Source organism: Rattus norvegicus, chromosome 19 (genome assembly GCF_021556685.1).
Source record: "Rattus norvegicus strain SHRSP/BbbUtx chromosome 19, alternate assembly SHRSP_T2T, whole genome shotgun sequence".
Classification (NCBI taxonomy): domain Eukaryota; kingdom Metazoa; phylum Chordata; class Mammalia; order Rodentia; family Muridae; genus Rattus; species Rattus norvegicus.
In genome coordinates, this window is record NC_141552.1 from 22,419,945 (window position 1) to 22,443,490 (window position 23,546).

At 46.9% G+C, this 23,546-nt stretch overlaps 2 protein-coding genes across 5 annotated transcripts in view; one reads left to right on the top strand and one right to left on the bottom strand.

The window, feature by feature from the left end:
• LOC147999107 (uncharacterized) overlaps positions 1-23,546 on the bottom strand; it is a 924,037-nt gene that overhangs the window by 451,892 nt on the left and 448,599 nt on the right. The gene's annotated exons all lie outside the window — the stretch shown is intronic.
• Positions 3,492-7,877, top strand: LOC147999127 (disks large homolog 5-like). 2 transcript variants are annotated; one of them, XM_087596183.1, is made up of 5 exons: positions 3,503-3,637; positions 4,704-4,863; positions 6,100-6,243; positions 6,876-7,038; positions 7,383-7,877. In XM_087596183.1, the coding sequence occupies exons 2-5, from the start codon at positions 4,853-4,855 to the stop codon at positions 7,410-7,412; spliced, it is 348 nt and encodes a 115-aa protein (XP_087452309.1). In that variant the 5' UTR covers positions 3,503-3,637; positions 4,704-4,852; the 3' UTR covers positions 7,413-7,877. The 2 variants fall into 2 exon arrangements, with proteins under 2 accessions (XP_087452308.1, XP_087452309.1); XM_087596182.1 differs by having other exon boundaries at positions 3,492-3,637; positions 4,704-6,243; positions 7,383-7,873.

The window sequence follows — 23,546 nt, forward strand, 5'->3', positions numbered from 1 at the left end:
GAGGGGTGATTTGCTATACAGATATTTTAAGGAGAAGCCTTTGCTTAGTCTCACTTCTTTGCCTAGTCTTGCCTCAGTCGTTCCTGGTATCATGGGAATAACGATCTTATTATATCTTGCCAAAAGGGAAAGTTAGGTAATCCATATTCATGCCTATATAAGGGTTAATAAACTTGCAGCTGCATGCAGTTGCATCTGCCTTTGCTCTGCATCCTCTGTGTCCTGGTTATTTGTGACCGTACCTGGGCCCCCAATGCACTAGATGTTGAAAAGCATCACCCTTCTCAGTGTCAGGTTTATTTTCTTTCTTTTTTGAAATCTATGATGTGGAGGCGTATTACAACAACAATATGAAATAGCAGGCGGGCATGTATGAAAATTGCTGTGTTTAAGCTAGGTGTGGGGACAAGTCCTCAAAAGGAGCTGTTAAGATGGGAAACACATAATGCATTTGTTGCTGGAATTGAGTTGCCTCAGCTGTGTTGCTCTGCCTGCTCAGTGTCCATTCAACGTCACTCTGTTTCTACAGAGGAACTCAAGGTTTGCCCCAGCCGCCTGTGAGCTGTGATATGGGCAGAGAAAGGCGAGGACACAGGGGTGATTTCCCACTCCTCAGTTATGCTGAATTTTCCACTACTGTACTTGTATACACAAGTACAGTGTGGTCAGTTATTATAGATATTTGTCATTTCTTACAGAGGGCAACTATGATTGACTACACCCAATTCTATAAAAAACAAAACTCAGGAAACCTGGCCCTTGGCAGCAATGAATCAAGAAATTTCTAGGATGGTGGGGCATGAATTCTGCCAAGCAATGAACTCAGATAGGTGGGGTTGTGAGGAAGATGTGTGGTTGAATAGCCCAATAGATTCACGTTGTATCATCTTGATTTAATCTAAGGACAAAGAAGTGCAGTATCTCTGATGGCTTTCTTCTAACCCCTTGAAAGGTTCACTGGGGTTTGACCTCAGTTCTTCATTCTTCTTGCTAGGGCAGCAACACTCAGGGAAGCTTGAGATTGCCATAGGCACAGTATTAGGCTAGAAATGCTGAGTAGGTAATATTAAGTTATTCAGATGGTGATACCCATTTCATTTGTTCTTAACGTGGACCTAAGGAAAGACAGATCGAGGTCCTTAGAATAAAAAGATCATTTCCAGTTCTTTTCTACCTTTCCTGAATGAAAGACTGGTTGGCAGAGAATGGTAAAAATTCAAGAATTGGTAGATGATGCTTTGAATGGAGGGTGGGTTTCTGTGCTGGTTTTAGACAGGGTCTCAATTACCCCATCTTGTTCTCTAAGTTGCTCGTCAGGTTCACTTTGAGCTCAAATAAAGCTGCTTCCACTTTCCAACAGGTAGTCTTACAAAGGGGCCTCCAAGGACTGTGAGGACAGCATTAGCCAATGAGAGCTGAGGTGTGTAACCCACAACTGTAGCTTTATCTGAAAGACCCTCAGACAGAGGAGACTCTCGCTCCAGTCCTGAGGACAATCACCACCCCATGAACACACAGGACTCAGTCTTGATGTAAAAACAAGAGGTTTACTTTGGGATACCAATGCACTGGGGCCCGACATGGTCCACACGCAGGAGGGATGTGAGGAGCCTCAAACAACAGAAATGTACAGCTTAAATAGTCAGTTAAGATTACACAATATCATTACCTCAGGTATTTCGGTGCCAAGGATAACTAGGCAGATGTTTCTCATCCTGGAATTCCTGGGATAAGGTCTTAACCACATCAATGCAGCTATTTCAGTATGAAGGACGTCTGACTTGATATATGTTTTCTTATCCTGGGGTTCCCAGGACAAGGACCAAGGATATCTGTCTTGGCAGGTGTTTCTCTTCTGGAGTTCCCAGGACAAGGCTATAGCTATGTCAGCCTATAGCACAGCTGCATTCAGTACCAAGGACATCTCACTTCTATAGTGGTCAGTCAGCTTCCCAGAGATGTTTCCTGTCTTGTAATTGCCCTGCAGTAAATATGTTCTATACCCTCTGTTCTTATGGTCAGGCAGCTTCCTAGAGAGTGGGTGGGAATGTGCTTTCTGTACTTTCTGTTCTATTGTCTAATGTGTAGGGGCTAAGCGAGGGCCAGCTTAAAAGATTCTCATTCGTAAGAAATGGCTGTACTGATATCAAACGGGGATCTTTCATATCCACTTTCTTCCAAGTCTACCAGCCATCTCAGATTGTTGCTGTAATATGCCTGACAATCAAGGACACAGAAAAATAACTTGATACACAGCAAGGACATGGCAATCATATCCTGTGTCGTTATGTATGTTCTGGATGAGGTTTGTTAAAATGACAATATTGCACAAAGCTGTATATAGGACCCATCAAATTAAGGGTCACTATGCACTGTCATAGCTAAAATGGCCTGGTCAGAAGGGACCACTGGATCACTCTTCTGTAACTTCACATGAGAGGCTTGTGCTTTTTGTGTTTTTTATTTTTGTGTTTTTTTCTTATTTATTTATTTATTTATTTATTTATTTATTTATTGCTTTATATGTTGTCAGGAAGATAGTTCAAGTCATGGATCTGCCCCCAAAATCTGAGCTTTGCTACTAATACTGTAAACAGTATTAGTGTATGCATTCAATAAAATAACTGTATTTTTTTTTTTTAGTAGGATAGATGCGTTTGAGTTTTGTGGGGTAATCCATGAAACAGGAGTAAAGATGCTTGTTTCTTACTCTGTCCACTGAGTTATGTCTCTAGGCTTGTCCTACTCCTTTGGCTGCATCCCCCCCCCCCCACATCTGCTGACTATTTTATTTTTCAGATGAAATCACACGTTATAGCTTAGAGAGGACTGTAAGCAATTCTACTTTGGTAACTTAAGTGCAAAGAGGAGAGCCCCACACTCAGCCTGAGGGTGCATTCACTGGTGGATCCAATATTTCAGTTTCCTCTGCTAACAGATCACCACATTGTTGCCAGGACCATAATGAATGCAATTCTTTCTCCTAAGGAATCTGGTGGCAACTGTCAAATGTTAAGCACAAAGCTTCAGGTTGTACCTATAACACACACCCACATTGCAACCTACCCTACAGGCTATTTCTGGGTGTGATTTCACGCACCTGCACATGATGAGACAGGAGACCTCTTTGGCTACTTATAGGAACTGGTGTGATTTCTCAGTAATCTTTAATGGGCAATATTGCTGACTGAGGAGAATTTGAGGTAGGATGAAACATTTCTGTGCAGTGATTGGGGAGGAAGCACTCATTTAGATACATAGCAATGACTTAGGTTTTTCCAATCAAGCCTAGAGCCAAATTTGGCTTTGGAAGCATGTGGTGCTCAGTGGCTATGCCACAAGGAAGTCCCCTGAAAAGGGTCCATCAGCTTTTGCTCAGTACAGGGAGAACATTAGCAAGGAGGCAAAGTCTGTTCTCCGTGACATCAGCCGTCCCTTCGTGGACATTCTATTGTCTCCTAGAGAGACCTTGGAATCCCTGTGATGTCACCAGTACCGTTGTGACAACCAATTCACTACTTTTTCTCTTAGTGTCCAAAGGATATATCCACAGACATCTTTGCCCGTCTTTGTAGGCGCTTTGGGAGAGTTGATGTTGATAGAGAAGAGTCTAGAGTGAAGCAAACGAAACCTAAAGGTAATGATGGACACAGGACATGGGGAATGTGGAGTAAGTTCTGGGCAGTGTATGTTGAGCTTCCTGTCAGGGGTGTGTGTGGGGGTCTTCCGCTGGCCTTTTTAGTAATGGGCCACAACCACTGGAACATCTCCACAGATATTGAATTCCATGATTATCACAATTCCTGAAAGTCAAGGTTTTCACATCATTAGTTTCTCCATAACCACATGGAGGATATGGCAGTGCCTATGCTATTATTGGGTGAACTTCTAGTCTTTACTTTTACAGTGCATTCGGTATGTTAAATTGATATAATAACACCATAAGTAGTCATGGAGGGTATAACTTTTCTGAATTAAACAGGGCATCAATGTACTTCACTTTCATTGCTTCTTTAAATTCAGTGACTATCTGACAGTAGTAAGAGGGAGAGAACTGTGCTCCTGGCCATGACCTTATATTCTTAGAACTCCTTTGACTACCTCTGGCTGACGGGGCCAATCTTACCTTCATATATTAGAGGTTCTGTGTGGCAGATATTTTTCTACAGTAGCCAACTATACGGAGCAGGTAGAGAAAGAGCTTGTAACCTATTGGCACTTCTGGGGCATTTGTCATTTCTGTAGGGGGAATTAATAAGTCTGTTGACCATGTCCTCCCCCTATATGATTTTTTAATGCAAAGTCATTGGACTAGAGTAACAGTGTAGGATATCTGAGTATCCCTGATCAATCAAGTCATTGTGGATGCTGAATTGATGATCTGACTTCTGAAACCAGAGGGGTGAGGGTCCTGAAACCAGGTTGTTGCCTGCGTACCTGATAATAATCCTGGAGAAGGCATCTTTCTGGTACTTGTAAGCCTGTGTGGTTGGGCATAGGGAACACCTGGCTGCTCACATCTCTTGGTCTGTATATAGTAGTGGGGGAACTGTGATCCACTTAGGATGCCTCTTACACATAGACCAAACTCCTTGCAGTGACACTGGCTTCCAAGCATGTTCTCCTGTTTGGGCGACACTGTGGTCTGTGTATGCTCTATGCATTCGCCCCATGCGGGTTCACTTGTATTCTTCTACTTACAGAGGCCTGCAGACAGACGTCATCCCCTGAAAATGTCCAAAACAAGGTGCAGGCCAACGAGGAAGAGGAGAGGCTGAATAGAGAACTGGAGCTAACTACCAAGGAGAGAAATGAGCTGACAGATCGCCTCCTTTATGTGACAGGTAGATCCATGAGCAAGAGGTATGCATTGCTCCAAGAAAACGACCTTGTTCTAAACCTCATCTCCCATAGAGAGGAGATGCAGAACCTGACCCTTACTGAGGAGTGAGTTTGGAAATGGACCCTCTGATTCCTCCTGTTGAAAATCTGAACTTGTGATCTGAGTGAAGATTTCAGGGATAAAGTCACTTGGGCATGAGTTCCCAGTGTACAATTGGAAAGCCCTTGACAGGTGGTAGCTTTGCAAGGTTCTGGGTGCTGTGAGTTTGTGGAGAGTGTTTGTGCTTGCTAGGAAGGTGACTGAACGCTATCATCTCCTGGCAGCAGCCTTAGGTGACAGGTCCCACAGTGTTCATATCAATGCTTAAGTAGAAGGCCTGAGGCTCTGGCCTGCTCCTTCTTGTCTCTGTGCCTTACACTCTGAGACAGTAATGGTGCATGCATTTCTACTGATTCTCATTGTGCTCTTTCCATATTTGTCTCTCTTTCTCATTCTCTGAGTCTGTTTACTTTTCTTTTCTTTTTCTTTTTTTTTTTTTTTTGGTTCTTTTTTTCGGAGCTGGAGACCTTACTTTTCTTTTCTTGTGGGTGTGCCCCAGCTTGTGTGTCTGTGTGTGCACAGCTCTGCATGCATGTGCACAACCTTTATATGTTTCTCTATCCCTCCACCTTTGGAATTTAGGGGTCTGTTTTTTGACCTCAGGATTTACCTGTATAATAGTTTCATGGAGGTGTGAGTGCTTTATTTTGGAAGCCCCACTTTCAACAGCACAGTTCTTTGCCTGTGTGGTCACATTTGTCTATACATTTGTATGCCTTGGGCAGATTATAAGTTTGTGGCAATATCTGGTCTCATCTCCAGAATTATGTGTACTGTCTGCCTCTAGAATATTAGTTATTCGGCTTGTAGCATTCCACTTGTCAAAACAGGAAAAATGAAATCAGAGGTTTCTGGAAGTGTGTGTGTGTGTGTGTGTGTGGTTGGGTAAGCTCTATGGCCTAGGCTCTTGACAGCATAACAGGTTTGAATGCAGATCCAGCCCTCCTGATTGAAAAAAGTGAGCCAGGGAACCCTTTATCTGGGTGCTTAGCTTCTGTTATCCTGGGCACACAATTCCAAGTTTCTGAAGCTGAAGAAGATCCAAATATGTAGAATTCAGAAAGTGTCCTTCCAGGGCTGGGGTAGTACAGGACACAGCCTGAGTTCATATAATCCTAAACCTCGATGTTCATTGGGTTCTATCTTCCTGGGGCCAGCCCGTACTTCAGGCCAAATCCATTTTATGAAAACTTGAAGATAAAGGAGAAACAGGTCATGTCATTACTGTACAACTTAGACACAAAGAACATTGAACATCGTGAGAAATTTCAGGAGCTCAAGAAGGAGATTAACTTCTATCGGTAAGTACTGGTCAGAAGGGCCCATCACTTGTGGAATATCCATTGCTGCCTCTCTTTGTTCTGGACTGGAGAGCCTGCAGCTCTGGGTCCATGTCTTCTGCTGTTTAAATATCACTGTGCCGTGGGTCTTTTGGACTCAGTTTCAGTTCCATAAGAGAGTGTGACTTCTCACCACAGTGTCTATGCATCTTTAGAAGGCTCTGGATAGATCTATACTGATTCAGGCATCAGAGTGTTATTAGGCCGACCTGGGCCTCTGGGGTCATACCAGGTTTAACAAAGCTGAATGTGTGGACCACATGGTTAGCATGACCTCCCTTGGTTCTACTGTCCTCTTGTGGTTGTTTACTGCCTACTAATTGATGTTGCCCCGATGCATTGGGCTTTCATGGATAGTTGTAGATCCCTTGTTCTTTTGGAGAGACATGGACTCTTATTGGTGCTTGGGTCACAGAAACAATTTATTCTTCCCTGGATTGGCCATTTGCTGTTTGTGCAGCAGCCTTACATGTATGGAGATGTATTCTACGAAGTCTTTATGGGAATCTGGGTCCTGGTGGAGTTTGTGGGATTTGGCAGTTGGAATGGGAGGAAGAGGCTTCAGGATCTTACTATGCAGAGTGTGTTTCCAGCAACCTGCACAGCCGGCTCCTGATGGACCAGGCATGTATGAAGAAGAAGTTGGTCACATTGAAGCAGGAGTGCAAGGAGTTACAGCGATATTTGTTTGAGTTGAACCCGAATGATGAAGACGAACAGGAGAAGACCAGCAACCTCCAGACCCAGCAAAATGTGGTAGGAACAAGCAGCTGAGTCAGATTAACAATGTCTGATACCATTTGCCTATTGGATACATCTTTGCTTCCCCTATCACCTTTCTAATCTCCCCACACCCAGTCAGTCACCCACCTCATGTGATAGAGTTATTCATTGCTCTGTCTATGCACAAGTATTCTGGGATGTTAACCACTCTTCAGAAACTGAATTATGGGCAATTATACTTCTCTGCCCTTTTTGAAACTGCAATCCAGAAATGGTGACAGAGGAATAACATATCACATGACTGAAGGCAGCAACTTGACAGCTGGTATGCGTGTCCCCACCACATCCGTGTCTTAATAGCTGCCTTCTTCTCCCAGGTCTCAGGAACTGCAGGAGACATGGAATAGGACGGATCCCAGGAAGACAGCCCCCTGAAGAATGAGTTTCTCTCTCAGGAGTTCCCTGTGACGACAATCCTCACAGTCAAAGACTTTTTGTGGGTGAATATTCTTCTTCTCAGATAATTTCCTCAATGTATAGAGACCCTACATTTATGTATCCGTATGCCAGCCTGTCTGGTTGAGGTCTTTCTCCTCTCTCATACCGACAACACCATTTGAGAGACAACTGAGGGGACTGCCTTGACATCTCACGTCCTAGAGGAGAAACAGCACTACAACTGTGTTTCTAAATGTTCATTAAGAAAATGCTGTTAAGAAATGTTTTTGGTTATGATTTTCATTGAAGTTTTCTTTTTGTTATTTCATAGTTATATATTCTTGTTACTGTTTTACATTTTATACCATTTAAGTATTCATTTTATTCCTGTTTTTTGTAAATTGTACTCCTTATGAATAAAAATTGATTTGAAACTCTTGACTCTTAAGACCATCTTATTCAAGGGTCCTTTCCCCTCCTGTAGACTTAGAACTGACAGCTGGATATGGATCTTTGCATGGACCAGGCAGCATGGGTAAATAGGGAATTCAAAGCCACCAAGAGGTACACAGTGTGATAGTGTCTTTTGTGTGGATAATGTGACTTTTTTTATGGACACACACTTTATGATGTAATCACTGACATACTGTATCCATGCTGTCATGTATTCTTCTCATCCTAACTATATCAGTCTACAACACACATTCCTTATTGACTGTGTGCACCAGATATTGAGTAACACACACTCATGCCTGTAGAGCTGCAGAAAAAATGACAACTTTCACAAAGGAATATAGAATAATCCTAATTGAGAACCATGTGCCTCAGTTTTTCTTACAATACAGCATTAGTATTAAACCACAAAGATAATGACCATTAACGTCATTTTGGGAAATAGGTTTTTATAGGTGCTGTTTCACTTGATCATTCATATGCTGTGTTTTTTATTGTTGCTGATTATATTTATTTTTATCATTTAACTCAATGGATCTTTTTCTTTTCAAATGTATGTCTGGGCCACTCCTGAGTGCATTTCCCTCATGATCCAAAAGAGGGAATAGCATTCCCCATTGTAGATGATTGTTAGGGACCACGTGGTTCTTCTGAGAGAGCAGCAGATGCTCTAACCTGGGAGTCATCACCACAGCTCCTGTAGGTAGCTTTTGTCCTTCCAGGGCATGTGCTGTACTAGGTGGACGCCATCATCTCCCATTAAGGAGAGAGATCTCAGGAGATGTGTATGTACAGGTGGTTGAGCGGTGCCTGCTCAATGTGGTAGCCTGCTAGGCATCCACACCGGGCTCTGGTGCCTCCACTGCTCATTGTGCATTCAGGATCATCCTCCAGCATCACTCAGTTTCAATTCCAAACAGATCTTTCACTTACTATCGATGATTATATACATTAAGCACATCTGATAAAATACTGAAGAGACTAGCCTCCTTCTACAGGCCAACTTGGCATAATGAATTATTTTGATAGAAAGCAAGATAATTATCTTAATCTATGCAGGTCAGGGAGGACCTCAAGAGCATCCATAGTGAATGCAGACTGCAGCTGTGACCACATGTTTCTTTTGCATAGCACGTCTGTGCAAGCCCAGAGCTTAGGTGGGACAGTTCATGTTTCACCTTTTACATGGAAATCTGTGATCATATTGAGAAAGTTTATGTTCCACGGGACTCATTTCCAATTTATGGAATTAAACTGACTTACTGAGAGTGGAGGTGACTCAGAGCGATAAAGTGAAGAAGAATAATCCAGTATGTCTGCAAACAGATGCTGTCTCATTAGGGCTTTTCAATGCTCAGCAGCTGGAGAAGCAAGGGAGAGGCATTGGTGACTCTCAAGCTTAGGTCCTCTAGTCATTATAAGCTGACCATGACACAAAAAGGGTCATAGGTATCACACTAGAACCTAGTAACTAGATTTAACCAAACTATCACATTAATGCTATGTTTGGTGCTATTTTTTGCCCTCTTAGGACCTGGAAGAGGCTTGGGGTTTTCTAATCCTACTCATAATGTATTATCCTTCCCAACACTATGGGCTTTGTTCTGTTAATGCTAACAGCGCCATCCAATACCTAGGATATTTTCTACTGACATGTGTGACATGAGACAAAACAGTCCCTGTCATCCCTCACCTGAATAAACTTCCTTAGAGGAAAGTGTAGGTGGAGGGTCCTTCTTTCCTCTCCAAGATCGAGAAACATTTCCAGTCTTCAGACAAGTGTGTCAGCCATTGTCCACTGACTTTCTTGAGATGTCCACAATGTCAGCTGAGTGAGGGCAGGGCAGGGCAGGGCAAGGGATTGGGGCAGGGCAGGGTAGGGCAGGGGATTGTGGCAGGGCAGGGGAGGGCAGAGCACTGGGGCAGGGTATTGGGGCAGGGCAGGGGTTTGGGGCAGGGCAGGGGTTTGGGGCAGGGCACAGCAGGGCATTGGGGCAGGGCAGGGCAGGGCATTGGGCAGGGCATTGGGGCGGGGCAGGGCAGGGCATTGGGGCAGTGCATTGGAGCAGGGCAGGGCAGGGCAGGGCAGGGCAGGGCAGGGCAGGGGATTGGGGCAGAGTCCATGAGATGTTAGTAGGCAACAGGCCAGCTGGGGCTAGTGTGGGTACAGGGCTTCTAGTGTGGGTGTGAGAGGAGTAAATTAGGAATGGTCAGATTTTGATGCAGCATATAGGCGGGAAGCAGCTTAGACCATCTCAGTGCCATATATGGACATTGTAGACACTGATGGGCAATGTCGGGATAGTAGGGTCCCATATAGTGCTCTCTGCAGGTGTCAGGAGAGCATACAGTGGCTCTGTCAGACTTATGACAATCAGGCAGGCACTGGGTGCAAGTGAGAATCATGGGACAAGCCCTGTGTGCAGCCTGGTTTTGGGACATTCCCAGGTGCCCCATGGACTGCAAATTAAAGGCAAAGGACACAGGGAAGCCAGCAATTCCCATGCACAGGACATAAATACCTGTAGATCTTTCTAGAATTTCCATAGACTATCTGTCACTCGTCCTCATTATAGAAGGCACCAACATTCTGCCCTCTACTTCAACTTGGTGAGACAGCTATTCTAACTCCAGCAGGAAGGCCTCAGGGAAGACAGTAAGAACTCACAAGTGACCCCTTTTACTATTGAAACAGGGTCTTCCTATGGAGCCCAGAGTGGCTGTAGGATACTAATGCTCCTGCCTCACAGTGACTAGAATTCCAATCCACCCTCAAGAGCAGTTGATTCATCAATAGATCAGACTAAGGACATGTGAGGCTCCAGGGTGCTAGGATTACCAGGGTCCTAGTAAGTTTCTCCAGCCTAAATTACAACCTGAGTCAGTGCTGCTATTTGGGACACCGCCTGATGCCCAGTGACATCACACCTTGGAACTCTTTGTCAAGCATAAGCTGTTATGGGAATGAAGTACCCACACAATAAAAACTGGTCTGGATACTCCTAGGTCAAGAATCCCCTGTTGGAAATGCCTTGGACCGCAAAATTTTAAATGCTAGATCCTTCTGGCTTTTAGAAGATTTATAAATACAAAAAAAGAAAGATGGGCATAGAATTTAAGCCAGTGATCCTAGTCATGGGAAACTGAGTCAGAGTGATGGAAGACTGTAAGTTCCAGGGCAACCTGTGTTTCAAGAAAAAAAAAAAAAGGCATGGTGAATATTCCACTCAAGTAGAAAACAAAAGGCTTTCACATGGGCCCTGCCATCTACTGGTCAGCACTCTCATCACCACAGCCACAGGGAGACACTGGGGAACATTTCCCACTGTCTCTCTTTGGGATGCATTCCACCCCATGATTCTATGTGAGGAATCCCCCAAAGGTTGCATCATGTGAGGGACCTAGAAAGTTCCAGGATTGGGAGAATTTAGGAGTTTATAATTAGGGATGATCTACAGCTGTGGCAAAGCCTTTTCCCAGCACATGGCAGCCCTAGGTTTGTCCCCAACAGTAAAAATAAAATCCCCCAAAATAATTCAAACAAAATGTCCTGAAGCCTGCGCCCTGACCAGTCTCCTCAAAAGTGCGCAGGAACCTGGGTCCACATTTAGGACCCAGCACGGCGTCTGTGACCTGTGAGAAGGGATCTAATATGGGAATTAGTACAGTATGACTTATCCTTGTGGATACCTTTGGTGACAATAACCACCTGACCCCTGAAAACCCATCTACCTGGGGGGCTCAGCACTCATGTCACCCAAAAAGCCCAGATCCTAGGGCCAGCATGGGCAGGTGGTGAAGAAAGTTTGTCTCTCGTGAACATCAGTTGCTGCTCCTGACCTGACTCTATCCTCAGGAGACAATGTCACCCCAGAAAGTGTGGGTGTCAATGGCTCTTCCCAGGCCAAGACTGGGATACTGCTTAAGTTCCACAATGCACAGCAGTGCTCACTCTAGAGCTAAATGTTCTACAGCTGAAAGGGGTGGGTGCTCTGCTGGCCATGCCCCTCCCCTGCAGTATTTAGTGCACTCAGAGTGGTGCTTCAGATGTGAGGGACTTCTTGAGGCTACTCCCATGGAGAATGGCAGATTCATCAGAACGGGGCACAGGGTGAGTTCAGAGCACAGCTGGGAGGAATTTAGGGATGCCAAGCCATGACTAAGACCAGATCCTGGGCTGACAGGCACTTGAGCTGGAGAACTGGCATCCAAAGTGTGACTGCCTGAATTCCTCTTAGACCAAAAGCCCTGGATCTGAGCTACTTTGGTGCGTGCTCCTAAGTGGGGTCCCAGACACAGCTCAGAATTGGGGCTGTGCATGGACTTTGGTGCTGGCAGCAGGTGGCTTAGCCATAAAGTGCCGAGCTTTCCCATCTGTGCCCACTCAAACTCCTCTGTTTCATTTTAGGTGTGTTTGGTATAGTTTTGAGACAGGGTATCTTGTAGCAGCCCAACTCGCTTTGAGCAACAATGTAACATAAAAATAACCTTGAATTCAAGATCCTCCAACCCCTCTGTCCCAAGTCCTGGAATTAAAACCTCCAGCTGTGACCATTTTACTGCAGCATAGGATCCATCTGTATTAGAGTGAGCTTTGGAAATACTGGAGCTCCGACTGTTCCTTAGAATTCAGGTTTCCTTAATTCTTAGCAGGAGTTTTGTGATGATGCTGATGAGAGAGTCAGGAGTTACACTGGGAGAGGTAACAGTCCTGGCAGCCCTGAGTGCACAGTGAAAGTCAAGACAGAAGCCTGCTGATTAGCACCTGAGTGAAAGTGGGAGGATTCAGAGTTCAAGAACAGACTCAGTTACATACCTAAGACCATATTGCAACATTTTTGTTTCATTTTTGGCTTGTTTTCTTTGAGACAAGGTGTTAATTTATAGCCCTGGCTGTCCTGGAACTCACAATGCCTCTACCTCCCAACGGATGGAATTAAAGGCATGTGCCAACATGCACTGCCACTAATTAATTTTAATTAAACATGCTGGCACAATCCAGTAATCCCAGTGCTTAAGAGGCCGAGGCAGGCAGATATCTGGCTTCCTGACAAGTCTGATATACAGAGAGCATGTCAGAATAGCCAGGGCCAAACAGAGAAACCCTGTCTCAAAAAATAAACAACAAAATGAATTTGTTTTAAAGAAGAGAGGAACGATTTAACAGAGAATTAGAGACCGAGATCCAAATGATATTGGGTAGTGCAGAGCCTAGCTTCTGAGATGAAACTGGACACCATGGGGTTAGGGTGGGGATTCTCATCTTGGACTGGGAGACAGAGGGTGACTTCAGGCATGGAAGGCTCAGTCAGTCATTAGTCAGGATTCTCAATCAAGAGGGTGTTGTAAGTTCCAAAATGTGTGAGCAGTGTTCTGCATGAGAGTAGAAGAACCCGCCTACCTATACAAAACAGCCAATGAAGAGTAATCACAAGCATATGTCTGGAGGTCCATGGAGAGGTTAACATCCACCTTAGTGTGGATTCTTCAGAGCACAGGTGGAGAGGAGTAGAAGAGCTGATGGTGGCTGAGGCAGGAGAGGAGTTCGGGTGTGAATTTGAGCCAGTAAAGGAGCTTGTAGGTCGGGCAGAGCAATGAGAGGTCTAACAGCATAGCTGTTGAGATCCTTCAGATTAATTTGTCTTAAGAGCCTCATGCCATAGCCAGGGACAGGAGTAGATCTGACTATTGGGTGGCTGGGCTCATATAGCCCAACAGGTTTGTCCTTGCATCTGTGGGATTCCAAGTCTCTCCCTTTAGACACAGCCATGGAGAAGGTGTAGCAGTGAAGGTGCAGATGGCTTTGCAATGCTTGGCTTATGGTGTTGAGTACTTCATGCTCCACAGAGCTAGGAAATGTCCTAGAAGCCAGGGAGGCTGAGCATGAGGAAGACAGGTCTCTGGGAGAGAGAAATGATAACCAAAGTCACTAAGAACTTCCTGAATCACAGTGTCTGTTAACCATATATCTTATTTACTTATTTTTATGGGCCAGAGTGCTTCACCTAATAAATGCTTGTGCACCATGTGGTATGTGTGGTGCCCGTGAAGTCCAGACTGATTCCCTAGAATTGCAATTACAGGTTAATAGGAGCCACCATGTGGACACTGGGAACTGAACCTTGGTCTTCTGCTCTTAGCCACTAAACCAACCATCTCTTCAGCACCACCCCCCAATTGTATAGTCATTAAGATTTAACCATTTGGCCTTCAGTATTTGAATTAATACAGATGTGACAAGAGTTATAGTTAACATGGTGGTTCAGGTATAGACAGGCAGGCATCTCATTGTATACAAAATATGAATCCTTTTTTCCTTCCTTCCTTTCTATCTTTCTTTCTTTCTTTCTTTCTTTCTTTCTTTCTTTCTTTCTTTCTTTCTTTCTTTCTCTTTTTGATTTACTCTTGGAGACAGTGTTGTTTTTTGTGTAGCTGACCTGGAATTAGCTCTGTAGAGGAAGCTGGCCTAGAATTCAGAAATCTGTCTGCCTCTGCCTCCCAAGTGTTAGGATCAAAGGCCTGTGCCACACCACCACACATCCTTCTGTTTAAAGGAAAAATGTAGTCTTACAGGTCAGCATGAGTTTAGCCCCGGTATAGACATTTTCCTAGGCCTTAGGAGCTGTAGAGTTCATGAAGGATTTGCTGCCTTCCCCTTTAGCCTGGCTAACTATGAGAGCTGCACACCCATGGGTGTTTGCTTCACAAGAGTCTGGAGGATGAGGGTCACAGGCTGAGGTAACTGTGTAGAGCAAAGGATGCTTGGTGAAGGTCAAGTGGGTAAAATGCTGAAATGCTGAGAGAAGAGGCCTATGGTAGGCGCCTCCTACACCTGAGACTTCCAACCCCGAAAAGCAGGGGGTAGAGAGTGAGGATGCACAGTGCACACAGGTCAGGAAAAAGCCATGTTCCCGAAGCCTCCATGAGTGGTGGACAGGCTCTAGGGCACCATGAGGGACCTCAGGAGCTTCTGCACTTTGTAGAATTACAGGGTTATATGTTTCACATGCCCATGATTTGCCCCCTGCAGCAGGGAGAAGCCAACACCAGAAACCTCCAGCTCCCAGCCCTGCTTTTGCCATGTAGGTTTATCCAGAAAGAGGTTGGAAGTCCCTGGACCTGGAGTCTCAGGTGGTTGTAAGCCACCTGACCCGGGTGCTGGAGACTGAACCCAAGTCTTCTGCAAGAGCAGCAAAGACCTGTGCGCTGCCTGGCCCAGCCAGGGCTGTGAAATGGGATTTATTTTCATGCTGAACAAGCCCAACAACAGTTTAGGTCCCTAGAAGCCACGTAAACCTGGATGCAGTAGTGTCTGTCATCCTGCCCTTCCTACTGGGAAATATGAACCTAAAGTGGACAGTCTCTAGGATTAGGGGGAAGGGCTAGCCTAGCAATCACAGCCATGGATGCGAGGTAGGTGAGGACCTGTGCTCAGTTTGTCTCTGACCTTTACACAGGCACACACACAGCTGTACTCACAGAAACGCCATACAGACATACGTGAAAAAGGAAATAAAAACAAACAACATTGAAAATACAGTATACTGGGGCTGGAGGGATGGCTCAGTGGTTAAGACCACTGACTGCTCTTCCAGAGGATCTGAGTTCAATCCCCAGCAACCACACATTGTGTCTCATAACCATTTCTACTCTCATATACTACCCTTTACTGTTGTGTCTGAAAACAGGGACAGCGTATCAGATGGACAAAATAATTAGTTTTTTAAAATCCTTTTCTTAAAAAAAAAAAAAAACTCTTCTGTGACACATGATCATTGTGTGATTCCAAATGTCGCTAAGTCAGTAAAGTCCTATTGCTACATGGTGCACCAGTTGTGTCAGCCTTGGTAGTAGAATGGCACAGTTGAAAATTTGCTGGTCACAGTGACCAGGCAGCCTAGAAAGCTAACCATGTGCAGAGAAGGCTGTGCTGTGTCCTAGTCCTCTACCCACACTGCCCCTCATCCCTACGAACATAGCACAAAGAACAGATGAGGAATGTTCCAGGATTCTTTCCTCTTTGATTGCCTTACTAACCTAGCCCTGTGCTACATGTAACCTTGTCACATCCTCTGTCCCATCCCTAAGCCCTCATACCTGTCAGATAAGACAGGGATCTTGCTTTGGGGGGAAGCTCTGGTCCCTCTCTGTCCTAACAGGCTCTGAGCCATCGCTGAAAGAGAGTCCTCTGAGGACTGAGGGACATCCATAGCCAGTGCTCTGACTTCCAGGAAGGTTTGAGGAAGGGGGTCCTCTTCTTGTGGTGCCTCTAGTAGGAGCAGCCCACACTTGGGCCCAGCTCCCACTGTCAGAAAAAGGAGGGTGGCTCTGGTCTTTGCACAGCTCTCTAGCTGAATGAACAGTGCATCTCTCCTCTCTCTCTTGCAGGAAGTCTCCAGTCTCTGGTGCAGGTGCTGTTCCCAAGACAAAGGAAAGGAAAGTGCTAAGTGAGGGTTCCCGGGATCCTTTAAAACATTATCTGCATTGTCTTCATTAATGTTTCTGTTTAATTTTTTATTCCATGTGTATTGATCTCCTTGTAGGGGTGTGCATGCCAAAGCATGAGTGTTGAAGGTGGAGGAAAAGCCATGGGAGTCACTTTATCCTACTGTGCGGGGTCCCAGGCTCTGAACTGGGTCATTGAGCTTCTTTACAAAGAGCTTTCATGCTGAATTTCTTGCTGACTCTGATTTCAGGGAGAGCATCTCATAGAGCCCAGACTGGCCAGTAAACTACTGATCATCCTACCTCAAGCATTACCATCTAGTTCATGAAAGGTTGAGTTATTGACATGAGGAACTGGGGATGGGCAGAGGTGCATGACTGAGGCTATCTCTGCTCAGTGGCATGCCTTTGGGGACAGATAGTTTTCATCACTGAGGTGTCATTTGAGTGCAGTGCTCCTCTGGAGAGAAGGAGTCTCTTTTGCCAGGGCATCAGGCTCTCCAGACAGGACTTGAAGGTGGAGGTCTGGAGGCCAGGCCTGCATTCCTCTTCAGAAGCTGCATTTACCACTCTGGACAGTGCTATAGCACAGGGTCACATATCCAGTTCCACCCTGAGACCTGCTGAGTCACATGCAGTTTGTGCTGAGAAGCAAACTGGGTGTCCTGCAAGGGCAGTGTGTGCCTCTCAACCACTTACTCATGCTTTCCTTAATTAATTGTACACTCGAAGTGGGGCGGGCATGACACATGTGGGGGTCAAACACAAATCAAGGGAGTTTTTTTCTCTTTTTGTATCAGAGAGGGCCTAAGGATCAAACTCAAGCCCTCAGGATTGACAGTGATGCCTGGACCTGGTGAGTTCAGGGTAGGGGATGAGGGTTTAGTCCTAGGGATGGAGCCCAGGACCTCACATACGCTAGGCAAGTGCCTAATCACTGAGCTACATCCCCAGCAGATGTTGGTTGCAAGAGAACTTGGGCCCTAACCATGCCAAAGGAGCACTCTATCACTTAGTGGCCCCAGCCTGGTAGTCTTGTTTGTAACCTCTGCTGTGTTTGCATGCTGCCTGAGCTTATTAATATAGCCACATCCTCAGGGTGACAAAAACTTCATGGAGACTCCCACTGTCAGATACCTGAAGACAGGTTTCAAAGAGAACAGGTAACCAGTGCAGAAGTCTCACAGTGTTCATGTGAAGTACATGGAATATAAGTCCTAGATGACAGAATGCTCAGAACACTGGTGTCCCCACTGTTGGAAATAACCAGGACCACAGATCCCAGTCTTTCATCACACCTGAAGACCCCTAGCTGGCATGGTGGCACATACTTCTCATCCCAGCACTTGGGAGGCTTAGTCAGGAGAATCTCCTGAGAACAGGAGTAGGAGGACAGCCTGGCCAACCCATCAGGTGTTACCTGCAGGTCTAGTTCCAGACATAATCCTAGCATGCAGTCATCCCCGGCCATGCAGGGAAAGCATCATGGCACACCAGGAAGCCAGTGAGGCCCATGTTGCTTGACTGGGCAGCTACTTGTTAGCCATAAGGACTAGGGCTCAGAGTGCCCAGAGGCTGTGAGACTGAGGGTTTCAAGGACCCAGCAGCAGGCCAGATGGTCTCAGCCTGGACTCGATACTGAAGAAGGAAGGAGCCCTGAGTCCTGGGCCAAAGCTGTTAGTAGCCCCATGACCTGGGCTGCTGGTGGCTGCTGGGGTCAGGAGCAGTGTCTTGGTGGGTCCTGCTGTGGTGAGAGAGAGCAGCAGAACTTCTGGAGGACAGAGAGGGAGCAAAATAGAACAGGAATCCAGTGTAGAGATCTTAGAGTGTTTGTGTGAAGCAGAGCTAGGAAGTGGGTTGCAGGGGCAGGGGAGCAGCAGGCTGTTCCTGTAGAGATGAGTCCAGCAGCAAGGGGTGGGAGAGTATCTCAGGGGAGTGGCTCCTGTCCTTCCAGGACAGTCTCCATCAGAGACTGAAGGGCTGGGCCTGAGAGGCTAGGGGAATTAGGGATGAGGGAGAGACTGGAGAGATGTGGGAAACGGATGCACCTAGGAGTGAAGCAGGGCCCCCAATGTGGGATGGCTGAGGCCCAACAGAGTTGTGTGTTGCTGATCCTACATTAGGCCAGGCCAGAGGGCCCAAGCTCCAGCAGCCAGAAAGGAAGCCAAAGTGTCTGAGGAGGTCTGCATCAGATTGCTGCATCTCATGAGGGTCCCACCAGTGGCCAAGGCAGGATTTGTTGAAAGCAAGGTTGTGTGTATAATTGTTCTCACCTCAGAAGGGAATAGGTGGCCATGGCTCTCACAGGTACTGAGGGTGCAGGGACAGGAGACCTATGGACTGACCTTACTGCCACAGGGCGGCTGAAGGCTCTTGCTGTCTTCAGTTAGTTGTTATATTAACCTGGTAGCTTCATTTCTTGAGAAGCTTGGGTGGATGAGGTGTAGCAGATCAAGGTCCAGCTGTGAGGAGGGATCCAGAGTGTTCCATGGTTGGCAAACAGGTTCTGAGATCTGGCCTGTGCACTCAGGCCAGTGTAACTGTTTGTCTTAGCTGCAGGCTCAAGAGGGTTGAACTGTCACAGGATCAAACACCACATGTGCCCTGTGTTTTCCAAGCTTTCTCATGGTTGCAAGCGCTGGGCGATCTCACATGGACTTTTCCATCATTCCCTGAGCTCTAGGTGACTCGGATGGATCATGGAGATATCTCTAAGCCTATGCCAGCACAGCAGTGACATCATGGCAGTGTCCTCTAGGGTTCCAGGACTGGATCTTTTTTTTTTTCTCTCTCTGCTGATACAAAGAATAAGACATCCTATAAAACAAGGCCAAGCCTTCCTAGAGTTGAAGCCCAGAACACACAAGACTCCCCCAGGGATGGGCCCATCCAAGAAGGTGTGGGATGTTTTGTGGCTTAGGTTGTTTCACGGTGAGTAGGAAGTGTCTAAGACGCATACATGTAGCTGCTTGGGAGCTGCGGAGGTCATGGGACGCCCTAGATCTGATTCTGCAGATGACTGTGAACATCCATGTGCTGGAAACTGAACTCTGGTCCTCAATCACTGAGCCATCCCACTGGCCCCTGGCTATCCCTTCCTAGAATGTTTCTGTATTTCCTCCTACTTGATGCCTTGATGCTGGCTCCTAGCCCAATGGCCTATATACAAGATGAATTCTATAAATGTCTTATAAACACTAAGTATCCTGTGAAGGGTACTAGTGCCCTGTTCATAACAGGAAGGCTGAGGAATCCAGTCTGCAACAAAGAGAAGGCTGGGTGTTTTTCTTGTCATTCAGCATGAAGGGCCAGTCATGTTTTCATTGTAGCGTCCTGGTTATGCTATGGGTCTTCCTGGTGCAGCAGTCCTGTTCTGTGACAAACGATGTGTCTCCTGCAGGAGGAAGAGTGGTCGAGTCACAGTACCTGCAATATGACAAGAAAACGAAAAAGGTGATGAAGTCCTTGACTCCCAGAACCACAGGAAGTGGGTTAGGTGGAGGGCAAGTAGGGAGACAGCTGAATCCTGAAGGAAACTGTTGGGACCTTTGCCAGGTGCCTCTGTGACATCCAGACTTGGACACAGGGATGAGTCTGGGTAGTCTAACATCAGAATATATCAGTCTCCATGGTCTACGGCCCCTGCACCTCCTCACTGCTCCTCTGGCTTTGGAGACCTCAATTTTGCCAAGCCTTTTCTTCAGGACCATCCCCTGGATCATCCAGGTGGCTCCTAAGAGACAGGCAGTGACAGCAGACATTTGGTATGGATCACAGGCGAAATTGTCATGGGGCTTTGTGCCATCCTACCCAGAATGCTGTGAAAGGCCCCACTTTGGTGGTGTTCACTTCTGGAATGCCCTGTGTGATAGTTTCAGCTGTGAATAACAAGGCTAGCAGTTTCTACTGCTGCCCACACAGGGCTCCAGCACCCTGAAAGCTGCAGTGCTCACCTAGAAGGGAAGCACATTCAGGACAGGGAGAGCCCTGAGGAGCTCAGTCAACTTCCTGGTCATCCCTGCAGAGACACCTCACCCCTGCAGTGTGGTCATCCCCGCAGTGACACCTCACCCCTGCAGTGTGTGGTCATCCCCGCAGTGACACCTCACCCCTGCAGTGTGTGGTCATCCGCGCAATGACACCACGCCCCTGCAGTGTGTGGTCATCCCCGTAGTGACGCCTCACGCCTGCAGTGTGTGGTCATCCCTGCAGTGACACCTCACCCCTGCAGTGTGTGGTCATCCCCGCAGTGACTCCTCACCCCTGTAGTGTGTGGTCATCCCTGCAGTGATGCCTCACCCCTGCAGTGTGTGGTCATCCGCGCAGTGACACCTCACCCCTGCAGTGTGTGGTCATCCGCGCAGTGACACCTCACCCCTGCAGTGTGTGGTCATCCCTGCAGTGACTCCTCACCCCTGCAGTGTGTGGTCATCCCTGCAGTGACATCTCACCCCTGCAGTGTGTGGTCATTCCTGCAGTGATGCCTCACCCCTGCAGTGTGTGGTCATCCGCGCAGTGACACCTCACCCCTGCAGTGCGTGGTCATTCCTGCAGTGACACCTCACCCCTGCACTGTGTGGTCATCCCTGCAGTGATGCCTCACCCCTGCAGTGGAGACCTTTGGACCTGTGGCCTTCAGGTTCCGGATTATCTGTTAAACTCAGTTCATAATCAGAATGTTTTGTGTTCAGCCTCTGCCTGGACTGTACTCCAAGAAGAGTTCAAGGGTTTCTGTGGCAACATCTAGCAATCAAGCCTTAGCAAAAGGATTCCCAAATCACCCTGCAGGCAGATTCCCATAGTCATCCCTAGTCCATTTAAGCTGCTGCTGAAGATGCCTTGAAGGCATAGCCACAGCGACCCTGTGTGTTCAGAGGTGATGTTTTCATTCAGGAACCTGATGCTGAGTCTTCTCCTAACCCAGCAGGTGGTCTCTGCATCAGGCTGGAGTCTTGAGTTTCTGTGTTGTCCTGATACCACCTGCTGTGTTCTCCTGGGGCAGAATGGATCTCAGAAGGTCTGGGCCAGTCTCACTGGTTGAGGATTCCTGCAAGGCCTCATCTCCAATTCCTGAGGGAAGGTGTAGGTTAGGAGAACGCCTGGATTTGAAATTCAGTGTTTACAGATTTCAGGATTGGATGAGGGGAACTCAGCGTGTGCATGTATCCATGTGTCTGTATGCATGCACATGCAGGCCAGGGATGGACACCAGCAACCTTCCTCAGTCACCCTATGCCTCTCACACAAAGGAGCTCTCACACAGAAGCTGTGGCTCACAGATGAGGTTGCTCAGGCTTAGAGTCCCAGAGATTCTTCTGCTGTGCTTCATAACTTTGAGAGAGAGAAAGAGAGAGAGAGAGAGAGAGAGAGAGAGACAGAGAGAGACAGAGAGAGACAGAGAGAGAGAGAGAGAGAGACAGACAGAGAGAGACAGAGAGAGAGAGAGAGAGAGAGAGAGAGAGAGAGAGAGAGATTCTACCAGCTTGTACAACCATGCATGCACATATGGATGCCAGAGGGAAATATCCTGTATCTTCCTTTTCGAACAGGGTCCTAATCAACTATCAGGTCTCTATATCTTAATATCTAGCAGGGGTCCCAGCGTGAGCATAGCCAGGGCATACACATGCTTGGCTGTCAGGCAGGCAAGAGGCAGATATCTTGTTCTATTTTTCATGGTTAATGCTCTTAGTGCCCTTGAGGGCCTGGCGGACACCTGCCTGGAGACGGCTGGATCTGATGCTGGCCTAGACAGCCAGGGCTATTGATGATGGATGTCCAAAGTGGCCCTCATTCTTGGCAAACTTCTCTCCTCTAGTCTAAATGTGCTTGGGTGTTTAATGCAAGGACTGGGTTGTAGTTTTCCTCTTCCATCCTGCTGCCTCCTTGTTTTCTTCAGTGGGTCACCTGCCCTAGTGAGGAAAGAGAAGTGTGTGAACCACAGCACCACCTGCCCATGCTTCTGCTTGCTGGTCTGTGGTATCTGTTGATGGAGAACCGTTCCTGTGGCGGTCAGTCCTGTTGCTGTTTGTGAGTTTTGAGGATTTACGTCAGTGTAGTAATGTGCACAGTCATCCTGGGAAACCCCACAGGAAGTTGGTCCCCAGGTTTCAGCACACAGAAGCACAGGCCAGAAGAGATGCCCAGGTGTTGAAGGAGGTCCGGTAGAAGTGCTGTTAGTTTCCTGTGCCTGATGCATGATTGTCCCTTGCTTAATAAAATGTATACACAAAACTCTTTAAGTGTCCCACTGACCTCTGAGAAAGAACATCAAAGGGAAGATGGCTCTGAACTCTTAACTCCCTGTTCCTGTCCTCATAACAGGTTTCTGTAGCAGCCAAAGGAGAGAAGCCACCTGAGGGAAGGAAGTCCAAGACAGTGCCTAGGAGCAGAAGTAGGGTCTGGCTGTAGAGGGGACAAGTGGCTGGGTATAGGGACTCTAGGATCAGAAAAGAGGCTGCCTGGCATCTCCCACAGCAACAAAGACAGTCACGCATAGTCATGCTCAAAGGCCAGTCTGATCCAGACTGTCCCTCATTTCCCAGGCGATTATAGATTGTGTCAGGTAGCAGTTGAAAACTGGCCATCAGGGCATGATTCAAGTGTTTATTAAGGTATCATGGCATCAAGAGTATATGAGGACATAGCCATATGTACACAGAACGACATGCAGATGCAGAGAGCAGGGAGGGAATAGCCAGGAGCTCCTGCTTGCTGCTGCCTTAGGGGTTCTACAGAAATCCCAGTGGCACTTGGGAAGTGGAGGCAATATCAATTAGGGATTGTGGCCACATGGGGAGATTGAGACCAGCCATGTGCTGTGGCATCAGAACACTGACCAGCGATGACAAAATGGAACATAAAACACTGGTTGCTCAGCTTTGATACTGCTGACTGCTGATGTGGCCAGGGGACATCCGGTTCACCAAAGGCTCAGCCAACAGTTGTCTCTCCACTCACCAAATGTCAAAGAGTGGCCCAGCTCCACAACCAAATGTGTGCCCACATTGCAATGGCTCCGGTACTGTTTCACCTCAGCTGCGGAGATCTCAGGATCCATGAGTGTCCAGCACACACACACCCGAAAGAGACAGTCTTAGGGGTCGTAGGCAGAACTGAGGGTGGTAAGCCTCTGCCTCACGGCTCAATGGCCCTGACCTTGGCATTGTTTGGGCACAAGAGAGCAAAGTGATGGGGACAGACAA